At 37.9% G+C, this 23,750-nt stretch overlaps 1 protein-coding gene across 1 annotated transcript in view; it reads right to left on the reverse strand.

The window, feature by feature from the left end:
• RASGRP1 (RAS guanyl releasing protein 1) overlaps positions 1–23,750 on the reverse strand; it is a 42,599-nt gene that overhangs the window by 3,550 nt on the left and 15,299 nt on the right. The window contains exons 3-16 of the mRNA XM_080395885.1: positions 20,395–20,500; positions 18,176–18,238; positions 16,220–16,351; positions 14,996–15,149; positions 11,710–11,883; positions 10,889–11,005; positions 8,955–9,230; positions 6,641–6,721; positions 5,924–6,028; positions 4,783–4,892; positions 3,991–4,135; positions 3,225–3,261; positions 2,542–2,688; positions 1,021–1,394 (exon numbers count right to left, since the gene is read on the reverse strand). Of these exons, the coding sequence (XP_080252011.1) occupies positions 1,021–1,394; positions 2,542–2,688; positions 3,225–3,261; positions 3,991–4,135; positions 4,783–4,892; positions 5,924–6,028; positions 6,641–6,721; positions 8,955–9,230; positions 10,889–11,005; positions 11,710–11,883; positions 14,996–15,149; positions 16,220–16,351; positions 18,176–18,238; positions 20,395–20,500 (2,021 nt within the window). The remainder of the gene's footprint in view (positions 1–1,020; positions 1,395–2,541; positions 2,689–3,224; positions 3,262–3,990; positions 4,136–4,782; positions 4,893–5,923; positions 6,029–6,640; positions 6,722–8,954; positions 9,231–10,888; positions 11,006–11,709; positions 11,884–14,995; positions 15,150–16,219; positions 16,352–18,175; positions 18,239–20,394; positions 20,501–23,750) is intronic.

A 23,750-nucleotide genomic window follows, 5' to 3' on the forward strand; every position in this document is an offset into this window, starting at 1 on the left:
ATCTGAGACGTTAACTTACAACATCAGCTGCTGTTCAGTAATTGAGGTCAGGATCTGCTGAGGAAGCAAGGTAAACTATGGGACTCAGATGAATGGGACATTTTAAAGAACCAGTTCTTACTAGTACATCCATGCTTCACACCCTTGTCTATATTGAATGCATTGTGTTGACTGAAAGTGGTCTACACTGAAGATTCTTGCTAATTGTCTTAATCTCTGTCTTAATAAGCCAACCATCTTTCATTAACTTTATCAACAGCAAAGGATACTTCGAAAGTTATACTGATCATTCAAAGATCAGGCTGTGGTCTTGTTGTTGGACTGTTTCCATGTTGTTCTGTCTCAGAATAGCAACAGTAATTAAGGAAAGTAAGTTTGCCTTTGCTCCTCATAATCACATCTGGATCTACCCACCAGTTGCATTGTTGATACTATGACTGTCTCTTTAATCTGTCTCAAAAGGTGGTGTTTCTACAAACCTGAATGTGGGCCAAATCTGGGGTGACACTGTCTTACAAATAGCTTATTGTCAAAACATTCACAGAGTAAGGTGAGCCACAGTGGGGCTGATGCAGGTGAAATCTAGCAAGAGGCGTCATGTCTGTTCACAAAACAAAACTTCTTGGTGACTTAAAGTTATCCAGAAAAGAAAAAGGGACTGTCAGTTGAACAAAAGCAGAGCTCCCCACTCTGTGTGTTCTGTCACTTAGGGGAACAGAAGCCACCTGAAGAGTCCTGAATTTCTTCCTATGTTGCTTGTTTTATGGAGTAACATCCTGTCCTAAGATCATAACAAGGGCTTCAAAATTTGTGCCCTACACTAGTATTAAAATTTCTACTTAAAGCAAAGCATTGCTGGAGTTAAAGTGGCTAAGAATTTATGATGTCACTCATGGATTGTTCTGGCAATTAATGATACAGGAGTAAGGTGACACCTTCCCACCCAGCCACTCCTCCATACCCTACAACCACTTTATGGTACTGTTGTGTCAAACAGAAGTCGTGTCACCATGTATATACCTGCTCAAGTTCCTGATATGAAGGTTTACAGCTGTGATGCTCCTCCTTCGTTTTCTGGCTGGAGTCCTTGTTTTCCCATTTAACATACGCCTTTTTGCGGCCTAGAATTGGGCTTGGACATAGGGGTGGTGCAGCTGCCTGGAGATAAGGATTTTCTGGCATCCTGTGTTCTTTCTTCTCTGTCTGCCTACGAGATGCATCACCAGCCGGCGTGGCAGAATCAGTCTGTGTACCTTTATGAACCACAGCTGGTTTCAGTCTCACTGAGATTTTCTGAGCTGAGGAACCCATGAGCATAATGGTTCGGTCCTTGCTGTCTTCACTGTGTTCCACTAATTCTCCATTAGGAAACGTGAACAGCCCTTCCTCTTGTCCTGGAGAATATATGCAGTAAATTGACTCAAGATCTTATCCCAGGAAAGGAGAAACAGGAGGCAAGTGGAGGCAAGTGCAGGGTCCTGCACCTGGGGAGGAACAACCCCACACATCAGTACGGGCTGGGGGTGACCTGCTGGGGGGCAGCCCTGTGGAGAAGGACCTGGGAGTTCTGGTGGGCAGCAAGATGCCCACGAGCCAGCAGTGTGCCCTGTGGCCAAGATGGGGCATTAGGGGCAGTGTGGCCAGCAGGTCGAGGGAGGTGATCCTGCCGCTCTGCTCTGCCCTGGGGAGGTGCATCTGGAGTGCTGGGCCCAGTGCTGGGCTCCCAGTTCAAGAGGGACGGGGAACTGCTGCGGAGGGTCCAGCAGAGGGCTATGAAGACTATGAGGGGAGGGGAGCATCTCCCTGATGAGGGAAGGCTGAGGGAGCTGGGCCTGTGTGGCCTGGAGAAGGCTGAGAAGGGATCTTACCAATGGCTACAAATATCTTGAGGGCAAATGTCAAGGGGATGGGGCCAGGCTCTTTTTGGTGGCACCCAGCAACAGGACAAGGGGCAACAGGCACAAACTGCCACACAGGAACTTCCATCTGAATGTGAGGAAAAACTTCTTTACTTCGAGGGGGACAGAGCACTGGGACAGGCTGCCCAGAGAGGCTGTGGGGTCTCCTGCTCTGGGGACATTCAAAACCCGCCTGCACACAATCCTGTGCAACCAGCTCTAGGTGAACCTGCCTTAGCACAGGGGGTTGCACTAGATAATCTCCAGAGGTCCCTTCCAACCCTGACCAGCCTGTGAGTCTTTGAGAAAGTTAAGGGAACCTGTCAACTGTTCAGTTCATGGCAACTAGTTCTCAAGACAGTCCGGCAGATTTAGACAGGTTTTGTGGAATTTGTACACTGTACATTGTGTACTGTGCCAAGAGTCCTCCCAGAAAGGGTGTCCTTACTTATTCAAACTAGAACTGAAACAGTGTTACTTGGTACAGGCTCACTTACGCCTGGTTCTAGTTTATTTGTGGATAAAACACTGCAGTTAACTAACAAAACCTAAAACAATGCTGCACAACTCGGCTTTAGAAGAAAAAGGAGTAAATGAAAGATTAAAAAGATCAAAAGATCTAAATAATATAATCTTTTCTCACCATGGAATTGCTCTTTGACTCCTACTGGGCAGAGGCTGGAAGCAAGAGCAGATGTTGGGCTGCTGTCTGCAACTGAAGTTTTGGGTCTTCTCTTGCACTCTATCACAACCAGATCTTTGCATTGCTTGTGACAGTTCATTCCGCAGTCTGTAAACAAAACAAAGTTTACATGATTCAGTGGCTCTGTTATAGCATCTAAAATCAGCTCTAACACTGCACCTATAATAACATACATCTGGTAAACAGACCAACAACATCCCTTTGCTATATAAGTCTAAAACTCCTTTTCATTGTGAAAATGCAAAATAGCAACATGGCAACAGTGTTCTGATGGTAGGAGTTACAGAGAAAGACACCTGTACAAGCAAGAAAATTCTGTTAACATACATGTTGTGAATGTGCTGCACAGTTTTCACAGTGTTGGTGTTTGCACCCACTGGACTAGAAGGGTCTGTTCCCAAACACTCTGAATTCAGTGACGTTTTGCAGAGGGTTACAGCTGTCAGTTATGAGTTCCTTCATTGCATTTCTTCTGGACCATCTACCTGTCACACTATTCTGGCATCAGTCTTCTCCTCCCTGACAGGTCAGATTAATTAGGTCCATAGACACAGCAATGGATCTTAGGACGATCAGGGTTTTTTTGTCATTCACCATCAATTACAGAGTAAAATTAACGGTACCTTTGCATCTGTATCCTTGTTTAATGACTCCCCATAGCTGAAATTCAAACAAACAGAAAGACTATATATTAATACATTTCCCTGTACATGAGATACCTCCAGATATAAAAATCCATTAACAGCTCCACTCATTTCTAAGATCTGAGAACCTGAAGAACATCTTGGTTTTCTACCCTTTTAATTGAAAGGTCAAAATATGAACTATTTACCTCTTTAGCATACGGTAAACAGAACATTTTGTGTGTGACCTTCAATCACAAACAAAATACCTTAGAGCAGTCTCCAATGAATAATACATCACCAGATCTGACAGCCCCCAGAGCAGCTATGGAGCTGGAGTAGACTGAGAACTCCATCTCAGCATCCTTGTTTGATCTCAGGTAAACTGGGGACTGGTAGGACAGTCAGTTTTACTAAATCTTTCGATAACACAGGCAGGGGGCATGTTATGTCTGTACCAGAACATGAGTTCTAACAGCCTCACAGAGTGGAAGACTCTGGATTTGGAAGTCTTTCCTGTGAGATTGTGTTTGGTGACACAGCCAAACACCACAAGAAAGGAGCCATGTTTAAACAGGTAACAGTACTTCCCAGAGGGGTGTAAAGGCTACCTTAAACAGCTACACAGGCAGAAGCCTGATGTTCTGTATAGCTTCACTGCTGTTCTATATAGATCCATTTCTGTATATGACACATGGTGATTATGAGATAAAACCCAGTATTATTAAAAACAACATTAACATAATCTACTAAAAAGTAAGCTTACAAATCCAGCACAGTTGTCGCAGAAAGTAGGCCTTAAGTAAGTGGTCTCTTGGAAGTTGTGAGCAAAGCCAAGTCCTAATTTGGAATAGATTGAGCTAGCCCTCATAAAGTAAGCTGTTATTTCATCCCTGCTAATCAGACCTTCCCTGAAAATAAACAAGAAAGTTGTTTGTGAGGCACACATTTTCTTAAAAGCCTAAGAATTAAATATATCTTTCTTCCAGTTTATAATGGCAATAGTTTCATAGGCCAAAAACTACAGCGATCTCAGTAATCTTGTCAACTGCTCCCAAAGTCTACAGAAGCTTATCTAAACATTTAAAATGCAGCCTGTAAGGATAAATGAAGTATCTACCTATGTGATGCAACTTCAAAACTACTTCACATAACACCTCTGAATAACCACTACTGTATTTTTCCATGCTTTTAATAGGTTAAGAAAAAATGTTCTTAATTTGACTACAGTACACAATTGCCAATTTTCTATTTTTGAAGGACAAGTTCATCGTAGGGAAGTTCTTTAGTAGTATATACTGAATATAATTTGAAAAAATATTTTTCTTTTATCTGTTCTTCCTCCTACATCAGCCTGGTTACCAATGATAGAAGCTCATGAAGACATCATTCACAACAAATTTAGAAGATGCTTTTGTCTGTTATGTTTTCACTTCTATTTGTGGATGAAAAAGATGATTTTACCACCCTCATGATAGAAATAAAATCTAAACACAAAAAACCCAGACCCCCTCCCAAACAGATGCTATGAAGTTGATAAGCAGAATTAGGTACTCACCAGTCCTTAGCCATTACACAAAATGAGAATGGAAAACTGGCAGCTATCTTTTCAAATTCTTCCTGGGAAATGTATCCATCCTGATCATGGTCATAATTTTTGAAGACAGACTGTTCAAGGTAATAGTAGAGTAGTTTACAGTGAGGATGGGCTGAATTACCACTTTAAAAATTCTCCACAATATTTATGGATTTCCCCTCTCACTTTCTCCCAGTATCTATTACACAACAGTCTAACTGCTTCTTTTGCTTGAGACCAAAGAAGCATTATGATTTCTCGATTTGTGGCAAAGCGCGGATAAGTCAACATAGACTGGACTAAATACTTCACTACACAATGACAGCTCTTTTTTAGTTTCGTTTTAAGACCATCATGTCTGGGCATACATATACAACTTGTACTAATGCTCTCAATTAGTGCTCTCAGTGATTACCTCGGTAGCTAAATCAGTGTAGCTGCCTGGCTTGTTTCATCAGGTCAATGTTATGTGAAAAGTAGTTATGTGACAGAATTGTCATGTAGACACCTGTTTCCAGTTGTGGAATGACATTACTGTTTGTCTCTGGCCCTAAGGCAAGGAGCACATCTAGGCCAAATTTAGAAATATATTCCAAAACAGCATGTATCAAATGATACCTAGCAATAATAGAAGTGTTTAGAAGGAAAAGAGATGAAGCAGAGATGCAAAGACAAACTCTTTATCTCTCTCTCAGTTCTGGAACCAATCAACTGATAACTTGACGATTTCAAGTAAAGTGGGTGACCCAGAAGAGAGAGAAAAAGCAATGGCTGCTAGTAACAAAGCTGCTGAGAGGTCCACCTTCAGACTCCACCAATACCATGATGTTGGAGGCCCTGGCAGAAACGGGCTGCCTGGCTCCTTGGAAGAATGACTCTGGAAGCATACCGCCCAGCGTTCACACTCCCCACTGCCTCCATAGCCATTTAAGGCACTTGTTCCACACCTCACGGGCTGCTGCTGCTATTTACAGCTAGGCAGAAGTATATTTGTGAGGACAGAAGTGCTTATAAACTCAGCACAGCTTTGAACGTGTTCAGTGTCTTTCCCTTTCTTTTTATCTTCTCACACCTGGAGACTAAGAGACTGATGCACAAAGTAAATGGGCTTAACCATACTTACATCTACCATCCTCTGAACGTGTTTGCTAATGGTTTTTGGATCAGGTTTTGGGGCGACTCCTGAGGCCCAGTCTGCAACTACCGGTGGTCTGGAAGGTGTCAAAGGCTAGAATAAATTGAATGGAACTTTATTTTAATAAATTAGTACCACACGGAGATTTTCAGTATTACATTTCTTTCATTTGTGACAATGGGCTACGTGATACAGGACTGCAGAAACGGGCCAGTTGGACCCTACATCATACTTCTGATAATTACATGATACTTCAGGGAAGTTCTTCCCTGAACTGTCCAAAACAGTGGTTGTTCCTTAAATTGTCACCGTTCACTGACAGCCCTGTAAATTCACTGTCTTTTCCATATTTGTAAAACAGGAGCAAAAACTATAATGTAATACTCATGGGTTTCATCATTTGAATCACGTAAGAATTATTCTTTTAAAAGAATCAGTATCAATTGTCAAAATTGAGCCTGATGTCCTGTCTCTACACAAATAACTTTGCTTGTGGGCATATTATAAAACCTGATATGGTGTCAACTCTCCTATATATTCCAGCTTAGGCTTCATCATCAACCAATGTATGCTTCAACAGATTTTGCTCAGTGTATAAAGGTAAAATGTTTTCAATTAAGCATAAAATAAAATACAATGAATGCAAGGGATCAAAGTTACGTTACTAAAAAAATGCTTTTGTTAAGAATCTGTAAAGGCCCTTACAGCAGCTCGGTGACTTCGTGGCTCTCGTGCATATGAAAGCTCATAAATTTCATCTTCAGTGTAGTAAAGATCAAGGGAGAGCTGAAAAAAACACAACTTTAGTTTAATCTTGAAACAGCCTGTTTGATAAACTTGCTTCTGGTGTGCATTAGTATTTTTTCATGGATTAATTTTCAATTTAGGTTGCAGCTATAAAAATGCACTGGAGCTGCATAGGGATTCAGTGATTTGAAAGAGGTACATTTCTAAATTCCAGACTGTTATTGCCATTATCTGAGAATCTGTAACATTACACAGCTACAGTCATCAGCACAGCAAGTGACTGTAGGGATAATTAGCAGTCAATTAATAAGTAACCTGAAAAAAACTGTTACTCCCATAATATTAAAAAAAGTCTACCGTGCAACTAAGCATAAAAGCACCACTCCAATGAAACTGTCCAACAACTCAAATTCTCAGAAAATTCTTGTTTAAACATGTCATATTTATCCTATCCAGCTGTGACCATGATGAACTAAGAACTATATGATGAGGATAGAAGATGGACTTGCAGGTATTTACTGAGAACATTTAGCTGCCAACAGCAGTTATGTAAAGCAAGAAACTTTACACCTGGGTAAATAAAGGAATTTGAAAAAACAATCAGATTTATACCTTTGCTTTTGCATGTGTCTATGAAAATAGTACAGCAAATATTTTAATCACTGGAAAGAAATTTCAAGCTAAGATTGAAGACTGATAACATGAAACTTCTTGAATATTTATATGAAAATATTCACACTAGACATGCAATTGAATAGAAAAGCCAGGCTTAAATGTGTTATAAGCCTCAATCTATTGCAAGTCCAAAGAAAATATAAACTTGTTCGAGAGTCAAGACTGCTGCAGTCATATGCATATAAACTAGAAAACCAAAATATGCTATTTTATTCAATGAAAAATTTACTCAAATTGCAGATATGCATCAATTTTCTTGTGAACAACTGCAAGAATTACTGTTGTAGTCGTAATAATGAATAATGTTAGATTCTTGGCAAAATTTTAAAGGAGCCTCTGACACTCAAAAAGAAGTGCAAATGTTATGATACTTCTATGAATTATTGAGTTTTGTATGTAATTACAAATACCTCTTCAAACTGATTTGCCCGCTACTGGAAAAGTAAATGACTAAAGGAAACAGAAGGAGAAAGACTGTTGGAAAAATTGGGGAATAAACAGGAAAATTTATGTGCCCTGGAATTATAACAGATTAGAAGCTGCTGCTTTGAAATGAAGTACTTCTTTTAATTTATGTCTTGTCATATATAACGGCATGAAATTGTAGCCAAAGTTATATATATTTGTGATAGTAATTTTTATAAAACATTATTATTAAAAAAACAGGGAAAAAAAGGAACTTACAATAATTTGAGACAAAACATTTAAAACGTTTAGCAGAAAGAAATTCACCACCTCATGTTATCTCTATTCCAGGCCCTGGGCATATGTGCTTAATTTCACACATGAGTGCTCCCAGACAGAATAAATAATCTCAAGCACATAAGCACTTTTATCTATTAGCTTTTTGCTGAAACAGGGTTTGTAACCAGAAACTGGAAGCAGGCCATCTATTTTTTCCAAGCTGAGGTACTTGTTAAGGCTAAACAAAACTGAGAAAAGGTAGTTTTGCCATTTTAATAAAAGGTAGTATTTTAACTTACTAGAAGCTAAAATCATTGTTGTGACATATGTCCTATGTAGTATTAATCTAGTTAGTAACATGGCACTAACTAGATATGACTGGAAGAGTAATACTACAACTATATTTGATTAATGTTTGTGTCAAGACAGTTTTTTCAGTACCAGAAGAAACTTGGCTAGAAACATGGTATGTTTAACCCTACACATCGTGAGGGACTAACTTCTACGTGAAAGTTTGTGTGTTCAACACAAAGAAGTTTTTTAAGCAATCTGCCTCCAAGGTGCATCTAAGGAAGCTTTGTACCTTTCTGCCTATTTAAGCAGAAGATTCAGAGTGCTTCCTTAGTGAAAGTACAGAAAGAATGCATACTACTATAGTGAAGCAGAAATAAACATTTCCTTCCCTTGTAGGAATAACTGGAAGCATACTGCTGAACTGGCACCTCTACCCTTGCTGCCAGATAAATCAGTATCACTAACTTTTTGTCTTCTTCTGTTATTGTATGTTTCCTTAAGGAAAAAAAATCTTACAATATTATGTATTTATAATTAATGGAATTCTCTACTTAATTTCATATACCTTTTGAACAACTATTTTTTAAATGGAGGTATTTATCTCATCTAATGGACTTACTGTAAGCAAATGAACAAGGTCCATATTAGCCTCCAGGGGAAGTGGCATTTCCTGGAGTTGTACCAGCTCATTTATGTGGTTATACAGAGAGTACAGTTTGTATATGTTAATTTTTTTGTCCTCTAAGTAGTCCGGCATGCCCTCATAAAGTGATATCAAGTCTTTCAAGTGGACCCCAAGGATTGGGATCTTAAAGTTACTGCACTCGTTATAGGCACGTCGGTAACTATCATAATTTCTGTAAGATGAAAGCAGTTCTGTCATTTCATTAAACACCTAAAAATAAAAAGAGAACAAAAATCAAAATTGGTTACTGTTTTTGTTCTGGTCATCCAGCACATCAACTTCCCACTTTATTGTTAAGGAGTTTACTCACAATGACTCTTGAAAAGGATTTTAAAACTTTAGGCTTCAAATGAAATCTAGGTATTCACTTCACCTAATTTAACTATCTATAATACATAATTCTAGACAGTTAACCTATAGTCTAAACTACAATGCTGGTATTCCTACATTCCTATTTAGTCAATGACAAGAAATAGCATCCTCTCAAATCAAGAAGTCGTGCGTGCAATTAATGCATAAGCACAGCACAAGCTGTCTGGCCTTCATAAAACCAACCACCTCCACCTTAAAATGTGTAAGGCACTTATCTGGCTTCCAGGTCACCAGCTGGAATTGCTGGAACTGGAAAGTCCTGGCAGAGAAACCCTAGACTGTGCTACAGTCCCGTCACAGTGTGACCAGAACTCCTACTATAGTTGAAGGTGGCACATCTGTGTCTTTAAGAAAACTTTTGTTCCACAGAAATGAAGAAGAAACAATATATTGGACTTGTAAAGGCCAAATGAATCTCAAGTCTAGCAGTATAAGTATTTCCCTTGTTTAAAACAACACAGGTACAAAGTTGACTCAGTGTTACAAAATCAATGGACCAATGTTTTCATGTGGAAGTTCCTGTCTAACTCCTTGATTTTTAACCCTCACGAACTTGATGCAAAAAGTTATTCATATGATTGACACATATGCAGTTCACTTTTCATAATAACAAAATTTTTCAAAACCCCATGCTTATTCTAAAATAAGCTTGCTAACTGGTTTTGCAGATCATGAAAGCTGCAGCCATTGTCAGTGGGAGGTCATACTCCAGGTATGTACAGTTCATTCAAGCTGATCACACTGTGATCAAAACAGGTCCATTAGATACCTACATGAAATATTTATGGTCCCAAATAAGATAAAACAATAAAGCATATTAGTCTCTTAAGAAGCCACTTCACTGCTGAAAAGTATGCGTTTCTTCACAGATTTAGTAGCTGCAATCTCAGCAATATGAGCATCTGTATTTCACAAGAATTTAATCGGAAATTTTAACTGATTCCTAAACGTTCCACTGTATTCTAATGTGTGTGTATTATGGCTCAGTTTGTTCAAGACTGAACGAGACAAAATCTGTCATAAGGAAAGATCAGATGAACAAAACCAGTCCTTTCAGTTTTAAACTCGAAGTACAGAGCTCTGTGCTAGCATTTCATAAATTCAGTTTGGTCAGTGTTGCTATGGATGACAACAGCTTTGCTTTCAAATGTTCTAGGATCCCATTCTGTGCCACCATGTTTGAATGCTATTCTGTACTACTGCATGTAAATGAAAATGCAGCTTGTCACATCTGAATATTAAAGAGAAACTTCAGAGAAGCTATACAAATCTTGAAGAAAGGTGGGGTTGGAAGTGTAGGAGTTACTGGTGACGTAGAGATGAAATGACAAAGAAAACCCCTCCAAAACAAACGGAAGTCTTAGTTTTTCTCCCCCACCCCCACATCCCGTCTTTCTCTCCATCTTATCCAATGAAGTAAGCTTCTTTTTTGTGGGGGCAATTACAAAAAAGTTAAAGGTTATCTTATTTGTAAAACTTAGAGGAGAAATACCAACCTTAATTACATCATGAGGAACACATGAGCTTGTTTCCTTGAGTCTGGAAATGGAACTGTGACAGAGACCTCCTATCACTGCCATTAATGTATTGAAATTCTGCAGCTGGTGGAGCTTCTGTGTTGGCATACAAAAAAAAAAATCAGTATTTATTATTTAAAGGTTCAAATTCTGTATTTCCTCTAAAGTCTTAGAGGTTTTGTGCCACTATCCACTGGACTTCATTAATTTTGGTAATGAATTGTGATTTTACTGTGTGTAACACATACTTATTCTGCTGTTATTATATCAGATAACAATTCTGCAGATTCAGTAAATCTTCAAAGGACTTCCTCAGTCCTTCTCCCCCTTCCTACAGTCTGCCACAACTAGGAAATGCTGCCTATTATGTTGGTTACGACTGCAGTTGAATTAGCATGCAAAGAATACCAACAGGACCATAGCTCTGCTTCTATCCAGTAAGGTCTATCTGGTAGAAATGCTTTTAATTAGAGCCAAAGGCAGGACAGTGGTTCAAGCTTTGGAAAGGTATGAGGTCACAGCTTGGAATCTCACCAGCTGCTTCAAAAGCAAGTCTAGTTTCTCAGTGAAAACAGTTTCTTCAGAACGGATAGGAGAAAGTCATGGTGCCATGACACAGTAGTATCTAAATACTTGGTATGAAGCCACAGCACACACAAATATGCATGCTGTATGTACGAACCAGGAGGCCAGTGCCACCACTCCCAGCTGACCCTACAGTAGTAGCATGGGAATAGCAATTAAGGGGCTCTATCAGAGAAAGACAAAATAAATAGAACACATGTCAAAATTTAACTGACCTGTGCAACATGAATAAACTTGACGAACACTTCAGCCCGAAGCTGTGGCGTTGGTCTGCTGAGAACCATTAGCTGCACCCACTGAGAGATACCATTGCAAAGAGCAATTGATCGTTCCATTGTTGGATTCTCCTTCACACAACTATTCACAATGTAGTTCTGATAATCTGAGAACTTTAAAAAAAGTTAATTGTAAATGAAAACTCATCTACAGTTTTATATACCTCGTGATCTGTGTGCAGATACAGCTCTGCTGTTTAAATGAAATATACAAGATATATTTTACACCTTAAATATCTGTAAGACTGAAATCTCTCCTTTGTCAAAGCAGAAGGCTTTAACTAATTGGATCAACTGAAAGTATCTTTTTACTTTAATTTGTATCACATCATTTGCATCATGTGTATCTCAGTAGCCTTGGCTCTTATAAACCCTAGGACAAGTAGAACTGGGGCTTTCCTCCCAGCCTCAGTGGCTCCATCGATTCATTGAATGTAGGCTTCTACAGGGAAGGTTAAATGGAATTTAAAGTAACTAAGTAATCTAGTAACTAAGTGATAGTTTAAGGAAGTATAAGGAATTTCAGTGTTCGGATTACACAGTTAGGGCACACTTCTGAATTATACTACGCTAATACAGAAAGCAAGTTCAATAAAATTAATATACCTGAGACAAGACCTTCAAGAATGAGGGCTACAGATTCCTTAATATTTTTAATACAGCTTGTGAGATTCTCTTATTTAACCAAAGCAATCTAAAATTGTTCAGTTGACACCTGTACATGATAATGGGAAGAATGGCTTAAAAAAATCTGTTTAATATCAAAAAGAAGTAATCATTTGTTTTTGTTGATGCAATGTTTATCCATTCTTCTGATTTATCCATTAACAAGAACACACAAGAATTTGAATCATCAGAAAATGTGACATGGGATTTATACATCCATTCTTACTATGACCATCTATGAGCATCTTACCAAAAACATTCACTGCTCTATTAGACACCTAATCCTTTCTTAAGGCCACAGGAATATGCTGAATGGCATTGAAACTTAAGAAAAAGTTATAAATTGTGAGCTGCTGTTTGTTTCTTGCTCTCCCTCTCTAATTTTCTCTCCACTTTTTAACCTTTTTCAATCCACGTAATAACTACTGAAACTTTAAAAACAAGACATGACAGCAGACATCTCTGGATTTGTCCTCTTATTAAATAAAAAATGGAAGAAACATAAACATTAATAAGTAAAGCTGCCTCTGAGTTTACATAGTACTCACAATTATTCTTTGAATTTTGAACCCCAGCCAGATTCGGCAGGATCTTGACATTTAAGCAACTAGTCTAATACAGAGAGATAAGTTTTCAATTCTATATTTTGTTCTCAGCAGCTCTCTTCTTCAGAATTTTTTTTTTAAATGCTGAACAAATTTATATCTAACATACTACTGAAATTTTCAAAATAATTTTGGTAAAAGAATTTATTAACGAGGTTAGCTGTAACAGGATTGTTAGTTGCAGATAAGGTAAAGAAATCCAGGTACTTCAATAATGCAACAGTCTGATATTGCAATGACTAACATGAGCCTCAACAGAAAAGCAGAATCCAGATTCTTACAAAACAGTGTAGCCTCCATGTTTTTTATAACCATAAATTAAAATGGTTTCCAAACACCAGCATACCTGCAGTCATTACCCTGTGAACACCACTCTGCATTTCTCTTTGCTGTAAGATACATGGTATCTTGTGGAAGATTTTGCTAGTGCTCTATGTGTTCAGGGGATCAACTGTTCCTTTCTGACTTTCAAATGACTGAACCTATGAATAGTTATTCTAGTGACTAATAACACTGCAGGTCATTTGCAGCCTTCTCGCAGTATATTTTAACATGTTTCTATAACAAAAGGAATCTGTGGCTTAGCATATCATGAACACATTCTGCAAAGAGTTAACAAATATAGCTATTTATTAACATTATTTTCTGGTCTGAGTTCTCAGTAAACTCAATTTATCCCAAAACATATGCAGGGGACCCTGCATAAAAAAACGTATACAAGTATGTAACTGTTGGAATTCTATGACACATCTGATACTGTGACTGCAATCATCCTTGTTATGTTCATTAGTCATTAATTACTTTATGTCTGCACAGAGCTTGAAAATGTTAACTTATATAAGCTTTGCATATTATTACTGCCTACAGACAGCAATCTGTGCATGACTTTGGTTCTATGGCTTTTTGAATTTAACCCAAAACACGAAGAGTCATGTATCGTCAGCTCAAGATAAACTACACTAACACATGACTCTGAAACCTTCCACAATCTATTGAGAGCCTCTTTCCTTACAAGACTTCATCTGCAAATTGTAGTGTTTCAAAAAAACCCACTAAATAACCAAAACAAACAAAAAAACCTAAAAAAAAAACCACTTTGCTTTCACTGTTATCATCACACTGACTTCGCAACCATCTTAGATTTTAGCCTCTAATATTCGCTTTTCTTTTCCGTGTGTGAACTGTATCAGGTTTGAATAAAAGTAATGTTGTAGCACATAAGGATGCAAGTGAAGCCAAGGTGCACAGGGAAGTTAGCATCTTATTGGTTACCAACATAGCTAAGAAAACAAATCAAATGAAAGAAAACATAAATAAGAGAAATCCTTAAGAGCTGTTTGTGTACTTGAAAGCTTGCCTGTTAACATATTTTAAATCCTTTTTACATTAAAAAAGGCATTTTCTCAAGTGCTTTCCCAACCCTAGTCTTTGTTATGAACACTCAAAAATGGCAAGCGGAGTCCAGTGGACATCTTCTACACAGACAGTCCATTAGTCACTGCATAAGAATGTTGCAGTTTCCTACAATCACAGGAGGTTAGCACTCTAAGAGAATATTCCAAGTATCCTTCATCCCATTTCAGCCTGATTACTGATTTCAAAGACAGCTGTTTGTTCCTGTGCCCAATGACACCATTTGTTCTAACAAAAAGATTACTTGGAAGATCAAATGGTTTACTCCTCTTCCTTCCAACTGACCTTTCCCCAACTCTGTTCTACAGTTGCTTAAAAGGTTCACTCTCCCTCAAATGACTGCAGGAAAAGGGTAATGTATTCAGAATTTTTAAGTACCGCTGGCCACCTTCAACACTAATAAAACAAAGTGTCTGGACACAGACTCAGCTTGGCCAACGGCTTCCAATGCAAGGTTGATCTTTTAATAATATCCCTCTCCCATCTTTTCTACATCCTTTCCATCTTTGTTTAAGATAAATAAATAAATAAATGTCACTTACTGATATTCTTCTGAAAGACTTAAATTCAAGATATGTAAGGTGGTCTGACAGCTCCTCTGGCTCAAGATGATCAAAAAGAAGCGAGACTTTCCGTTTCTTACTGGTGTTGACCTTCACACGCTGTGTCAGCTTTCTAGACCAATCCCTAGAATTTCTTTTTGACAAATTTTAAAAGAGAGTTACCTTGAGTTAACTTCCGAAGAGCAAACTTTTCCTCTGTCCCTAATACAAAAGTAACACTGTTTTCATGCCTTACTGCAATAGAAAGTGAATTATTCTAATTTCTAAACAAGCTCCTTTCATGCATTAGAGATTATACAACAAAAACATTACTTTTAATCTTTATTATATTGATGTAGCACATAAGTACATAAACAGCATGAGATTATATATCACACTTCCAGAACCACTGTAACTTTGTCTTCATTGAACACACCCAGTGCTCCTCCATTTAATAATTCTTACAGATTTCCTTGACCAGCCTCTGAGTATGAACTGTCCCCCTATGCTATTTGCCCATGGAGTAATGAAATTTAATTCTGGATGTGAAAAACTAAATACCCTCTTTCATAATCAGATATAAAATCTATGCAAAATTCTGCTCTGCTTTTACCTGTACATTTCCAACCAAAGTACAATTTGACACTATTATAGAGTTCCACAGAACTATCATACTCTCATAGTACAAGGAAGGTTCTCTTCCCAAAAAAGAACTATGTGATGTACAGCTGTAGGATTTATTCTTGACAGGATAAGTAATTTTATAACTAAAATCACATAAAATAGTATCAAGAGTTTGACAACATAATAAACTGTATCTTCTCACTTACCTTTGGTGTTAAAAATACAAACACACTTTTTGTACCTCATCCGTTATCCAATCAAAATGTATTCTCCTTTCTCATTGACTTCAAGTGATCTTTCAAAATCATTAGACCTTTACAGATTTTCTAAGTTCCCTGGATGGAGTAAGTTATCTAGCATAGAAAATCAGCACAAAGCCTACACAGCAGTTAAATTATGTAGAGGAACAGAATGCCTTTCAAGAATGGCTTAGGTTGAATTTTAATCTATAACGATGTATAAACTCTTCTAAGGATAGATAACATGACTTATTAAAGCTAACACACTATAGGACCATTATCCTGCTACACTGGAGAGACATTATATTTGAATAAAGGAAATTCAGAGCACAGGTTTGTTTTCCGAGACTTTGGCACTCACATTTGAGTTGTGTCGATCAGACGACAGTGTAACTCCTCACCATTAGCTTTAACCAGTTCCTGAAATTCCTCCATAGTTGTGGATAGTTTAGAGTCCATTTTGAACATAACCCAGAACTCTGTAATCCAATACCTATTGCACATTGAAAATACAGAAAGACAAAAAATAAAGGTTTTGCTCTAACATCAGCAAGGTTGAAATTTATGCTCCTTTTTATGAGTTGTATTTCCTCTTGACCAACTTCAGGGAATAAATCTTGCTTTTAGGTGCTTTTGCTAGGCTACCTTGATTTTATCAGCAATCAGAATTGCAAGATTAAAAACAAATTAGGAACCACCTGGCTTAATGCCATATACTACATATATGTCTGCAATAAATTCAATATTAAAATTTTTAGTTTCACATTAAATCTGCAAAAAAAAATGCATGCTGGTTTTCTCTTCATGAACTTCCAGATAATTTTATATATTCCTTTAAAACTTGAACTTATTCGGTCTGGACATAAAAAAAACAAACAAAAAAAGCACAAACAATGCACTGTGCTAGTCAGAATTTTATCTATAAACTGAAAAAAATTTACTAATTAAATATATTTAATAGTATACAGTGATTCAGTCTCACATGCACAAAATATTTTCAGAGAACTACACTCTTCTACAAACTGTTTCAGCCACACATTTTGTATTTTAATTCCTCTACGTGACTTGTCACCCACTGTGGTGGGTTGACCCTGGCCAGCAACTGAGTACCCACCCAGGTGCTTGCTCACTCCTCCCCCCTGCAGTGGGATGGGGGAGCAAATAGGAACGGCAAAAGTGGTAAAAATACATGGGCCAAGATAAAGACAGTTTAATAACTGAATGAAAGAAAAAAGCCAATCAAACAAGTGATACAAAGGCAATCACCATCTCTCGCAAGATGCTCAGCCGGTATCCAACCAACAGCTGCTTTGGAATGACAAGCCCCCAAGTTTTTATTGCTAAGCATGATGCTGTATGGCATGGAACACCCCTTGGGTCAATTCAGGTCAGCTGCCCTTCCCAACCGCAAGCTCATCCCCAGCCTACAAGCTGGGGGCGGGGGGGGTGGGGCAGTGTAATCACTTTTCATCAACAGCTAAAACATTAATGTGTTTTACTCACAGATGCAAAGCGCAGCATCACAGGGGCTGCCCTGAAGAAAGTTAACTCCTTCTCAGCCAGACCCAGTACACCCATGCATGTAAAAGTCTGTGCTTGTTGGAAAAACGGAAATGCACATTCTCTTGGATGCATGTATATATGAATTTGCCAAGAAGCAAAATGTTCCCAGACCACATATAATACCAAAGCATTCTGACCTAACCAATAATTTACTTCGAGATAATAAAATCATCATTTAAAATAAATTTTACTTTCCTAACTGTTACTACTTATATCCCACTTTGTGTAAAAAAGAGATATTATATGCTAATCTATTACCAGAGTTGCATCTTTATTCCCCCTCTTCTGTTTTCTCTAAAGTGAGATATCAAACTTTACTAACCTTAATTAAAAAAAAAAAAAAAAAAAAAAAGCAATCCGGGATCATTGCAAGTGACTAAGTAGAATTACTAAGAATTACCTACCAAATACAACAGTTTTGCTTAATATTAGCTGCACCATCCCACTTCATTTTCTTAACAGACCAATATAATAAGAGACACTATGCTATCAATTCCTGAGCACTGTCAATTTTCACTGATGTTTAAGATACAGATTCATACAGACTGCTGTCCAAAATTGTGACGTGCACTGACTTCAATGGATCTGCACAAAGCCGGTTGGGCCTTTTTTTGTGTAAAGATGCTAAAGTGAACTTAGAAAAGCTGAAACAGTATAGCTGTTTCTCTTTTTAATGTCAGCTTAAGATGTAGAAGTGTTCTTATGTATGATACATGGATAGCTGCAGACTAATAGCTACCAAGAATATTCTTACCTCACAAAATAGCATATCTTTACACACAGCATTGAAGACTTATTTTCTAAAGCATTAAGATAGGTAGAAAACTGTTAAGGAAAACCACATCTATTCACATGATATGAAACATAACATGCTTGACACTTCCGTACCTGTAAGCAACAGGAATCATTCTAGTGATGGCATATAAGACAAGACCAGGGTTTTACACAAGTGTATACAAAGTATATCCCAAGATTGTTAGCAAAAGTTTATTGTAAATATGACTACTATGAGTAATACTGATGTGGCCGCCCAAGTGCTGAGTAGTGTTGAGTAGCAAAATGATTCTGCTTTCTGCATGTGTTTCTTTGCAACATGCCTCACAGTTTCTAATAAAAATCATGCACTAGCACATCTCACTAAAATTTGAAACCGTAATAGCAAATTTATCAACTACTACTTCTATGAAAAACTCCCATTCAGTTAATTACGATTCACTGGAGTTTTTTAAAAAAAGATGCTATTTTCTTTTAAACATAACTAGTGGCATACAATGGTAGAAAAAAATGTGAAACATGTCTCCTTGCTTGCTGAGAAAAACCTCACCTTTCTAACTACACAACAGTTTTCACTTGACTTGCTGTGACAACTGAAAAGAAACACCCATATTTTTAGTCTCTTAGCTCTATAAAACATGTTTTGATATTGTAGCCATTGTCTTTTAAAGACATGTAAAATCAATTTGGGAAAATTATTATGCATATCTTGATTCTTCTGCTGTAGATTACGTACGTATTATCAGTACTAAAAAATATAACTTAATGAAAAACCTTGTGGATCCTCCTACAATCTGACTGAAATTAACTGCAGCCTAAATCTACTGCAACTGAGGGGACACACCATCCACAATTTAAGCACTCACATTACGGTCAGCCTAATTTAAGCACTTAGAACTAGCGAGGTCTGAGTTAAGTTCCCAAATCCTTTGAAGGGTCCTGAACTGAATGTCTGAAGTTAGATGGCTTACAAATCATCCATAACCATCTAAAATCATTCACATAATTTAGGGCATGAAAAATAGTGAAACTGGGACATTTGCAAGGATTTTGGAAATACAAGAGCCCAGACTACCTGAAACATTCAAAACTGTCTTCACCTTTCAGTGTCTTTACAGGGAGCTATACACAGACTCAAAAACCAAGCTTGCAAAATATGCAAATTTGATAAAAGTTTGAATCACTTCTCTGACTGTAGAAAACACTACTTCTCAGAAACATGCAATTACTTTCTTCCATTTTCGAAGAGCATATGAGCCAAAGTTAAACGCAACGCTACACCATAGTTGTAGCTTAGCACACTTGGCTAACACTTGTGGTTAGATAAAGAGCAGGACAGTCAAAATACAACACTAGAGTAAAGCTCTGTTGTAAATGATGCTGCTTTTAAAAGCCAGTAAGATACAGAGTTTGGGAGAAGAAAGGAAAGGATTATCTAAATTAAATTTCACCAAAATTGGCTGGACATTCTTAGCATGTCAGGTCTGCTTCCTGTACTGCACTCATCTAATTAGGAGTAAACATTCCATAAAGCTAAGAAGTCAGGTAACATATTCCACAATCAAAAATTCCTAAGAAAGGCTGATATTGCCAATATGACCCAGTAGCTTTGTAGTGAAAAATCTAATGAGCCGGAAACACACATGTATGAGTCCAGGCAGTCACCTCAAAACAGGAACAAATAGGAAGGAAAAGCTTATGATTTATTTCAGTGCATTGGAATGTTGAGTATGTGAGTTAGAAATCATATCTGCTGAAAATTTCCTTTCTAGATGATACAATCAGAATATTTTCAAAAATTGCACTTTTGTTCTTTGCTCTGCTACTTGTACGGAGGACAGAAAGAAAGAAATCTGAAATGTAGGCCCAGGTTCACAGTACCTAACTGAGGAAATACATTTATCTAACACCTGCTAGATATTCCCTCCACAGCCAATGGAGGGTCATTCAATCTTACTTTAAATTGGAGTTTCATCACTTTCTCTGTGGATGATAAGCTAAACCAAAAAAAACAAAAAACCTCAACCCTAAACCAAACAAAACTGCACGATACAACCAAAAACTGTATTGAACAAGTATATTGTTTTAATCAGTGGAACAGTAATACACCCATAGATTAAATATTCTCTACTTACGCATTTCAAAGTTGTAAAGCTATCTAATATTACCTTAACAGCAGCTGAATATTACAAAGGATATAGATCAATGAGTTTCTGGAGCATGTCTGCAGAAGAGATGATAAGTTGATGCATGGCCAGAATTATCTTTAGCAGCTGGTTGTTCTGACAGGCATTTCCTTCTAAATCTGAAAAAAAGGAGCACTCATATTGAAATCTTGGTATACCTTGGTAAACAACTTGCAAGAGGCTTTTTCAGAATACTAATCAGGCCTGCTCACTTACGCTATTTCAAAGACAGCAGTAACTTACTAACTTAGGAGCGCATCATTTTTCTTATGAAAGCTATATAAGAACTGTATTTTACTACCAGGATTTTGAAGACCTTTACCCACCCCACCTCCACCCACCCCACCCCCCCAAAAAAAAAAAAAAAAAAAACCACAAAAAGGCAAGCAAAACAGTAGCTGTCTCAAAAGTACTCAAAATATGCAGGCAATTATACATAACGATACAGCAACGCACTTAAATGCTTAGCTTTACGCAGATAAGCATAACCTTTGAAACAAATTAATGAATTGCAGAGAAAAAGAATTCAGTTGCTGACCCATAGAGTCAGTCAGTGGCATGACTGAACTTACCAAACAGAATGGCAATATTCTTAAGTGTTCGAGAGGCTTTTTGTACTGCTGACACGCATAACACCAAAGTACATGCACAGATTAGGATCTACACCTAGATGTGCATGGAAGGAGCTACAATGTCTGCAGAAGTCCTGAGATTAATCTGTGCAGACTCCCAGTGGTGAACCTAAATGTCCTAACACATTTTCTTGAACTACGCATTACAAGGATTTCACTTGAAGACTGTTCTTAGACTACATCTATCTTCTGGGTCTTGTGAGGTTTTTTTCCATATTCAGAAAAGATCAAGGACATCAAATGTAGCAGAACGTTTCAAAGTTTCCATTTCTGTAACACAGTAGTGAAAGTGTGTCTAAGTATTAACAGATTATGTTTTTCTACAGCATGCTGCGAGAACCTAAGTAGCTTGAATTGGAATTAGACATCCTTTCAAACACAAAAGAAAATTCACCTTTTTGAATAATTTTAAATACACTGTCCTCTCTGAGGATAAATATAGTTATCACTTAAAATAGTAGTAACTAGAACAATATACAGAAGCAATGTGCAATAAGGAAAAAATGGAAGAGGTAGGTGAAACAGCAGATTTGCAGCGTATGAAATGGCATCTATTACTAGAGGGGAAAAAAAAACCCATTTTTAAATTGCACAAAGCCAAAAACGTTCGTTAAACTTAGATGACTTACAAAACAAGATAACTGATGTTAGCCATTGAGCAAAAGTTTCCATGCTTTTCTACAGCAAGGTACCAAATGTGAAGAAAGAAACCCAGAGCCTAGGTGGTTCCTTTTGAACAATACATTGGATCTTTGGTAGAATGAGTAAAAGCTGATTTCCTCTAGATCTGTCTTCTGTATTCTTCGCCCCCATGATAGTCCTATTCATGCCCTTTATTACTATACTCTCCCCTGAAAGTCTTTTCTTTCTCTTCCCAACAACAATGCCACAACTCCTTACTGACGCTTAAAGCGATCAGCTACGCCAAGCAATACATGCTGTGGCTGAATGCAGGCTGACTGGCCAGACAGCAGATCAAACCAAACCAATGCTGGGCTCACACAGCTGCCCCTACACCAATGTGAGCACTGATCTGGACGTCACTCTTCTACACAAGCAATTCTTTGAGATTCCTGTCTTTCCATCGAATTTAGTTTAAGCTGACAGCCTGCAGAGTAGATGTCATTTAGTAGGAAGGTGACTCAGAATGGCCTAGATCTGTAGTTTACAAGTGAAGCTATTGTTTCAGCTGACTGTTTGAAGCCCTGAAAGCAGAGTATGTGCAGGGTATCATATACCTGGTGTGGGTAACTTCATTCTTCTAGCAAAAGCACAGTCAGTTTGGAGGAAACTCAATACAATAAATAGTATTGAAATATCCTACTACAGCCAGCCTCTCAGGCAAGGCAAGCAGAGAAGTCCTGATCAGTAAATTCTGCCAGACCTATCGGAACATGCAGCAAGCCACTCAGCACTGTCAAACCCAGAATAAGAACTTTCTGCATCTGGCGATCTTCAACACAGAACATGAGGGACCATTTTCCGTACCTACAATTTAAGTTTAACTACAGAAGGTAAGTAGTAATTCTACCTACAGCAATATGGGCAGGGGGAAAGTCTGCCCATTCTACAGCCCCATAAATGGTAGCAGTATAGACCCCATGTAACTAAAAGTTCTTGATCTGCCTTTTGACTTACTACAGGTTCTCAGTTTTATAGCATGAATCAAAGTTTATGCATTCCTTGTTCATGTTCTCACATAATTTCATTCGTTACCTAAAAATAATCTTTCTGGGATGTAAACTGCCTAGGTATCACAGCAGGTGCACTGAGGGCAAAACAGCAAAGCATCCAGCCAGAGAAGTGGGAAATTTGCAGAGAAAGGCTGGGCCAACAGGGATCAATACTTATTCATGCCTTTAGTATTTGGCATTTTGTACTCTTCCGTTTCTTCAGGAAGAGTAAAATTGTTTTAGGCCTTGCATACAGACACCTGTATCAATTCTCATCCATTTTACAACACTTGGCTTTCTGCCAGAGCCTCCATCCAACAGCTCTTGTTTAACCAGAAAAGTTCAACATATGCTTAACTTGGAAGCCAAATTGTTACATGCACACATACTATTAAGTATATATAGCTGTAATTAAATCACCAGCTTTTCAGAAGTGCTCAGTATAGATATCTCCAGCTGCCAAAGACAGCAAATAACTCTCCTAGCAGTTTCTCCTCTGTACATTCCAAACTCCTCTGCGATGACACAACACAGGTACCATTTGGCACCAGGTTCCAGACTGAATACCTGTTCTCTAGAAAGTCTCTTTTCCATTTCACAAAGATGCAGAGAAAAACAGTATGCTCTCCTTACTATTAGTGATTAGGTCAACACATTTATGGTATTTTCTTGCATAATAAAAGTGCGTTTATGCTTCACAACATCCAGACCTCATTATCTCACAACAGAGACAGATAGACTTCATTGCGATGACATGCAATTATTTTGCACGCATCAAAGTAGTACTCAGTTTTGTGCTATCCATTATCTCGCCCAACTAAAAGGCTCATCTCCACAAAAAAAGCATTGTATTTGTGATAGCTTAAAGACCAAAATAAACCCTCTGCAGCAAAAACACCTTAAGGTCCCCAGTACACTTCAGCACTGAGCAGCAAGCCTGCATGGAATTGCAGCAGCACACAATTTTACAAACACACGCAGTATCAAACATTTAATGTCGTCTTCCTGCCCAGTTTTAAAATGAAGTACTTTTCAAGTGCATACACCATGATACAGCAAACGTT

The sequence above is a fragment of the Falco punctatus genome, assembly GCF_963210335.1.
Source record: "Falco punctatus genome assembly, chromosome: 7".
Classification (NCBI taxonomy): domain Eukaryota; kingdom Metazoa; phylum Chordata; class Aves; order Falconiformes; family Falconidae; genus Falco; species Falco punctatus.